The 7269-nt window shown below is 51.7% G+C and overlaps 1 protein-coding gene across 5 annotated transcripts in view; it reads right to left on the reverse strand.

The window, feature by feature from the left end:
- LOC104125710 (mitogen-activated protein kinase 13) overlaps window positions 1–7269 on the reverse strand; it is a 15219-nt gene that overhangs the window by 4864 nt on the left and 3086 nt on the right. For 2 of the 5 annotated variants that reach the window (XM_035893762.1, XM_035893761.1), the window contains exons 3-8: window positions 6962–7212; window positions 3251–3380; window positions 2832–2890; window positions 1615–1723; window positions 528–557; window positions 41–88 (exon numbers count right to left, since the gene is read on the reverse strand). In XM_035893762.1, the coding sequence (XP_035749655.1) occupies window positions 41–88; window positions 528–557; window positions 1615–1723; window positions 2832–2890; window positions 3251–3380; window positions 6962–7080 (495 nt within the window). In that variant the 5' untranslated portion in view covers window positions 7081–7212. Of the gene's footprint in view, window positions 1–40; window positions 89–527; window positions 558–1614; window positions 1724–2831; window positions 2891–3250; window positions 5792–6961; window positions 7264–7269 lie in introns of those variants that run through there. The other 3 variants (XM_009638182.2, XM_035893760.1, XM_035893759.1) reach the window with 3 other exon arrangements.

Here is a 7269-nt window from a genome sequence, read left to right on the forward strand (position 1 = left end):
CACGATCTGATATGCTACAAAGTGGTGCTTTTCCACCTACCTTTAGCTGGCAGTCTTCGTTCACGGCCAGGTTGCCTGGCTTCAGGTCCTACAACAGACAAGAGCAGAATAATAAGGATGTTTTGATTCACAACGCATCAACACGAGCCTCAGCCAAACCTCTGCTTGCCTTTGACAGGATCCCGTAACATCCTGAGCCCAGTGCTGATAGAGCAAAGACACCATGCCTCCTATGCTGTATGGCTTTAGATTACGGTTATATTTTTTCTGAAACAGTTTTAATTCAAAAAGCATCATAAAATGCCTCACAGCTTGTCAAAAAATACAGCATTTCCTTAAAACGCTGCACAAATGAGCAAATCCAAACACATTTAGGGCGTAGGAGTGAAAAGAGGGAGGACGCCAGAGAGACCTTAGAGCAGACGAGGCTATTAGCAAAATGATGTTGAGGAATTGATTAACTTTACGACCAAGCTGTGTTTCTCCTAAACAGACAAAAATCAGAGTAACAGCGCACATGAACTTACCCTGTGGATGATTCCGGCTGAGTGAATATACTGCAATAAAAAGAGAAGCCGTGATGTGATCACCGGCAGACAAGACTTTCTGTTCTCCAGCAGAGAAATGAGAGCTACGAACGAGAACTTGCTGAGAACACAACTCTGCAGCCTGCTGCAGGCCCCCGGCCCCCAGGGCAGCCGATTGAAAAGAAATCTCCCCACTGAATTTCTGACAATATTTGCAATTATATTGCCAGTCTAAAGAAGAGGCATAGAGCTGAGAGGGCTGGAGCAACAGTTCCTCACAGCGAATAAACAAACAGCTTCAAGCTATCCAACAAAGGATTACAGGTGGGAACATGGTCAGTAAACGGCATGAAAACATTGTTGGTTTGGGTGTTAGACTATGTGGGAAAAAAACCCTCGTAATTAAAACACAAAATTGGAGATCAGATTTGAGTTGCCAAAACAAACGACATGGCTTTTATCACACCAGTTAAGCCTTCTGTGTGTTCTTCCCCCCCCTTTATTTAAACTCAACAGTGCCCTGGGGAAAGGCGTTATTAAGGGGAACTCATTGATGCCTGTAAGGCACTGCTCCGACCCCGGGTGAGGGGCATTACAGAGGGCAGCGTTAAGAACTTGTCTCTGCATCTCAGGGTTTGCAGGGATTGCTTTCTGCTCTCTCATAACCAGTTAAAGCAGCATATTCCTTCCTTGTTCTGTTGAGTATGAAATCATTCCCACTGTCTTCTCCCCCAAGAGCCTCTCTTAGGAATTCAGCAGAAGCTCAGCCTCTTCCTTTCTACGCAGAGTTTCGCTAAGGGTTTGGGCAAGTCAAAGAGCGACGCAGCCGCTGCCACGGAAAAACACATTGCAAGGTCTGTGACTGCCGACTGCTTCGATACCCGATTGACTGAGGTGAACAAGCAGTCATTTTGATGGACGTGTGCTGGAACAAGAGTAGTTCGACAGCAAATATCTGTTCTCGGGGGAAGCCACAAAGCCCCAGATCTTCCTGTAGAGTGTTGGAAGGGGGGGTTGTTAGGGTCAACCCAGAGGTGACACGTAGAGGAGACACGCGGAGTCACTAAACTCCTCCAGACCCACCTACCTTCAGCCCTTTCAGCATTTGGTAGACCAGGTACTGGATCTTTTCATCACTGAATTCATGTCCCATGATCTTTTGTAAATCAGTCCGCATGTATGGCATCACCAGGTAGCTAAAAGGCAGTAAGACAAGGCCCTGAGTCTAGAAGAAAAACATAGGGAGCCAGGCTAGCCTTGATCTCACTTGGGCTTGGGTTTTTTTGTTGGCTGTGTAACTATGAGTTGGTGTGACAGTGTTTCTGGCTAACCAGCACAGCCTGCAGTGACGCTGGGGTTTTGACCTGCTCTGAAAATTGCCCTTTTTCCTCCCCTCAAATCAGATATCTGACATCAAGTAAGAACAACGATCTTCCAAACTTTAATGATCCTGAATTAATTTACTTTAGCCCTCAAGTGATGTTCAATTCCGGGCAGCTTTACACCATCGGGGAGCTGAAACATCTTGCACAGCTTTGAAGAGCCTTGCAAAACTGCCGCGTTGGCTCCCAAATTTATCTTTGTAACACTCTCCAGCCCTGCCTCGGAAGACAACATCTAGCTTCCTTCAGTCTTTGGCTTGCCTGCCGAGACTGCCAATTAGTTGATGGTCTTCCAGCAGGAACTGCTCTCGGAACCTTCAAACACTTTTCCTGCAGGCTGCTAAATACCCAGCCATGAGCCAAAAACCCAAACCCAGGCACATGCTGCTCGCGCCCGAGGATGGGGGAAGGGAAAACGACTCGTCCAACCTGACCATCAACACCAAGGGAAATGCCAAAAATAAAATAATAAAAAAAAAGGTCAGAATCAAGATGAAAAGAAAGCCAGATCTTTAAAATTCTCCGTTTAATTACCCCAGGGCCTGATGACCGATACTGCTCCCATTCCGAGTGCAGCCCCTTAGCTCAGCAGCCACACAGGCAGTGCTTTAGCGTGGATCGCGCTACGTGTGATACGCCAGGGAACGTAACGCCTCTTCATTCCCTACGTTGGTCTCTACACACCGTGTTCTCCCAGCTGCGAGCACAGCACGAGATCTGTTTATGTGTTCTGTGTGTTTTAGCCATGGGAACTGTCTTGTGCTCTTGATTATCCCAGTTATTTGGGGACATTCAGCTTTAGTCTGGCCCCTTTTCAACTCTGCTGGACTGCACCTCAACCTGATCTATTATCCTGCTGCTAAGTCCCGGGTGTCTCAGGCAATAGCTGAGTCTAGACAGAGGGAAAAAACTCCAGACTTACAAGTCCTGGAATCCCTGGTAGGAGGTGGCAGAGGTGAAGACATCAAGCAGCCCGATGACCTGATGGAGGAGAGAAGTCCACATTTAAACCTGGAAAGCATTTGCCATGCACATGGGACTTGGGTAGCAGCTCTCCAACAGCAGACACACGTGGGTGAGCACCGAGAACTCCATCTGAGGAATCCAAGGACTCCTCGCTATGCTGCGCAGCTGCTTTTCCTCTTACTAATACACAGGAGCACCCATTACATACCTGCTTCAGCCGGGTGCCAACCGGGCACAGCAGACAGGCAGCAGTTAAACCCAAGACTGCCTGCACGTGCCAATTAAAGTAAAGGTGATGCCACCAGAAAGGACTTGCTCCTAGGTGGTGAGAACCCCCCCTTGTTTCATCAGGAATGGAGAGAAATGAGTACTTACGTTCTCATGTTGCATGTGCTTCAACAACATGAGCTCTCTGTATGCTCTCTTGGCAAAGATCTCCGACTGGAACGGGCGGCAGAGCTTCTTGATAGCCACTTTCTCCCCCGTCTTCTTGTCTATGGCTGAACTGCAGCAGACAAATAAAACCCAGTTCTGACACTGGCAGTTATGTTTTAACAAATTTTGCAATACCAAAGGTCTTCTCCTAGAGAGGAGCCAATTCTGGAGCTCACAAAGAAAGGCCCCTTGAGAGACCCAGTGGAGCTCTGCACACACAGATGTTACCCTGAGTGGCTCCGGGCAGCAGAACATGGCCCGTGCTCTTTGGGATACCGAGCAAAGCATTAGCGGCTCGGCTTCATTCCCTTGAACCTGCAGAAACAAGCTGGAGCTAACAAGGCTGCGAGAACCACAAATGGGTAAAGCTCAGGACCAGTTCTACCTCTGCCATCCCCTAACGCATGGAGGTAAGGGAATAAAACAATTTCTGCTTTGCCATCTGCTTGGAGATTGTCATCTCTTAAGATATCAGCCGCCTTCGCTGTATTCCGGAGCAAAGACAGGGCATGCCACGCGCTGAAAACGCAGGCTGCTGGAATTAATTCTCCATCTTTGACGCTCTGCACATGCTTCTGTGTAAAAGCAGGTCTGGCTGAAAGTGAGAGTCTTTTATAAAGCTCACAAAAAGATGGTACCACAGCCATTGCTGGAGATGGGGCATGTTGTTCCCTCTGGTCACACTGACTGTTTGCAGCTGGACAGGGCGACCCTGCAACACTTCCTCTGCTTCTGGAGGCTCCTTGATCAGGCCCCAGGTTTTACCAGGTGAGAAGTGGGGAGGGAGAAAGAGCTGCAATTTGGGATTCTCAGTGGTGTTTTCTGGGGGGGCTCAGTGCACCCCATTGCACAGCAGTGCCTCAGCCCTTCCTTCACCCCTCCAAGAGGAAAAAAAAAAAAGGGTTTTCCCTTGCCAAATGGCGCTGGGGTTTCCAGAGCAGTTCCCCCCACTTTGTAAATCCTTATCTTGCCTCCTGGGGAAACAGAAGGGCATTGACCGGTGTGTTCAGTCCCACGGCTTTTGGCTGCACAGGGCAACCGAGCCCAAGTGAACGCGGGCATTCGCACTTTGCACGCGTCCGCCAGCCTTGCGCAGACGCATTTCCCTGCTTCCTTCTCCAAAGGGACGCGTGATTCACCCCGCCACAGTCCCCGACTGCCAGGCTCCAGCCACCGCTCCTTCCTTGAGGCTCTCGGAGGACCCGAGACAGGGAGGGGCAGGTACCATAAAGCTGTAAAACAACATTACCGTGACCTCCAGGGCCGTCACTCGGAGGCCGGATTTCATAAACAGGGAAATGTCTCCTGTAACACCCCAATGAAACGGTGCGTTTTGCTGGGGTTAGGGCTGATTGCATTCAGGAGAGGTGGGAATATCCCGCTCCGTGTGGCTTTCCCTTCAGTTCAGTGCTGAGGAGGGGTTATCAGTTCCTTGCTGCAGATCTTGGAAGTCTCTTGCACAGCTTTCTCCGCTTGTCAGCCACAAGAGATCGGCTGTGGTGCATCCTCCGGCAGTCTGGGCTATCAACAGTTCTCATCACCCTCCCCGATACCATCGGGCAATCTCCCTGCTCTTGGCCACCGAGGTCCCTCCAGTCACTCCAAACTATGCGTGCCAAGAGCAGACGCATCCTTCGGGAGGTGCGATGGAGACTTCCTCAGTGCATTCAGCCGGGAAAAGCAAAGGAAGTGCTGGAACAGCCACACCGGGCAGCTTCAGCCCTGAAGATGGCATCGGGTAGCTTAGGAGGGCAGTGAAGAGTTGTCTCCGTTTCAGGACTTCAGCAGGTGTCGGCAGAGGGGACAGCTCCCTGTAAAGTCTTCTGAGGAGCCAGGGAAGTAAGAGGAGGGGACTCGGACCACCGTAGTCCAAGAGCCTCTGCAGAATTCAAGGCAGATTTCCTCACCTGAGGGTGCGTGTTCTTTACCTGCCCTCCCAGCTGCAGGCCTACAGAGCACCCAACCCCACCACTCAGCACAGGGAGCCGGGGGGACGGAGCTCGTGCCCAGCACCAACAGCGGTACTTTCACCCTCGCCATGAGGCACGGCTAGGAGTTAGCCCGGCGAGCCCACCGGCTTCTCCCCAGCGCAGGTGTAATGAACGGCTCAAGTCGGGGATGACACCGGGCAGGCAGAGCTGTGTCCCTGCCTTGGCTGGCAGAGATCGGCAAGACCAGCATTGGAAGGGTCAGAGGGCTCTTCTTCTGCAATCACGTTCAGCTGGAAGCCAAATCACTACAGATTTTGGCAGAATTAATCAGGGCAGAAATGCATCTTTGCTGTTTCCCCCCCCCCCCCCCCGAGTTCAGTTTTTCAGCTGCTCAGGGAGGTGTCAAAGCCAGCAGCTCCCAATAACGCTGTGACAAGAAAGCTTCCCAGCAGTTCCCAGCAGAGGACAGCAAATCCTAACACCACACACTTGGCTTTGCACCAAACCCTCCCTGCTGAGCACCCTCCCTGCAGTACCACCACCCCCCGGGACCCAGGGCTGCTGTAGCACCCACCCCTCCATCCCAGAGACCTCCACAGCAGCCGAGACTTTCACAGGGACCAGTAAAAGATTTGTCTTATTATGGTTTGGGGTTTTTTTTATGATGGGCAAGGAAACTTTGCAAGGATTTCCCTCTACCCTTTTACGCCCTGTCTCTATTTTCTTTTAGTCTTCCTGCTTTCCCCTATAAAAACCAGAAGACACTGTACAAATATTAAAAAAAAAGGTCAAGTTTAGTCTTGCCCAATTTTGCAGGACTCCTTTAAGCGTCTCAGAAGCTTAAATGCACCTGGACAGCAATGCAGGGAAAGGGAACGGGGCGCCTCTTTGTAAACAGGCAGCCAGGGGACAGGGACAGAACCTGGGCCCCAGAGTTTCTGGATCCGTGCCGTGGCAGCCAGCAGACTTTGCCCAACACCTACAAAAGGGGACACACCTTTTTTTTTGTTTTGTTTGTTTTTTGATTTTTTTTTTTTTTTTTAAAGCTCAGCCTGTTATGAAACCAGGGCTCCGTGCAGATCCCATCAACGGGCTGCTCCATATTTAACCTTTCAAAAAGTTGCCCATCTCCTCTGGTTCACCAGTGTAAACCAAGCCACATCTGATCTCTGCTCGCTCTCGCTACAGGCACCTTTGCCCAACCGATTAATTAACAGCAGCTCGTGCCGCTCACCCGTAGGTTGAGGATTCTCAGCTGCCAGGAAGTCCCAGCCTGTTACCGATCCTGCGTTACAATATTTTCTATTTCATAATTCCAAGGTGGGGGTCAGAAATTCTCCCTTAGTGCAGGCTTGAGACCAAGGAGGCTCAAAAGCCACCTGACCCCCTGAGCCAAGGTGACAGCCCAGGTGACAGCCCAAAACCACCTCGCTGCACCTGGCAGCCCTGCCTACCTGCTCCTGCCTAAGGACACCCGTCAAGGCAGGAAACTTTCCCCTCCCTGCCCACCCAGGGCAACCACAGGAGGAAACATCTCGGTTTCTTGAAGCAACCAAGTCTCCAACCCGCTGCCGGCACCGGAGCGGGAGGCAAACCACCTTCATCACACATGCAAATGGCCTTTCCTAATGGAGGGGTGCCGACAGGCACCTCCTCGTTTCCCCCCCGGCGCGGTACTTTCAACACCCCCAGCTCGCCCCTTGCTGCCGACCCCACTCACCACACCGAGCCGTAGGCTCCGGACCCCACGGGGTGGAGGGACGTGTATCTCCTGGGCAGCTCCCAGAGGGTCCTGTTCACCTCCTGTCTGTAAAAGCCTCTTCTCCTTGCGATGTTCATCGCCCGGCGGGTGCGGGACTGCCACCCCCCCAGAGTACCGGAGTACGGGAGGGCTTCTGGGGTGAGAGCGCGACGGCGAGGCCTCCTGCGCTGGTGAAAAAGGCTCTAGCGAGTTTCCTCCTCGGCTGTCAGCTGTTGGGAGCGTGAAGGGACATGACTCGGGGCCCTCCTCCCTCCGCCTCCACATTG

The sequence above is a fragment of the Egretta garzetta genome, unplaced genomic scaffold (genome assembly GCF_000687185.1).
Source record: "Egretta garzetta isolate BGI_Z169 unplaced genomic scaffold, ASM68718v1 scaffold105, whole genome shotgun sequence".
Taxonomy (NCBI): domain Eukaryota; kingdom Metazoa; phylum Chordata; class Aves; order Pelecaniformes; family Ardeidae; genus Egretta; species Egretta garzetta.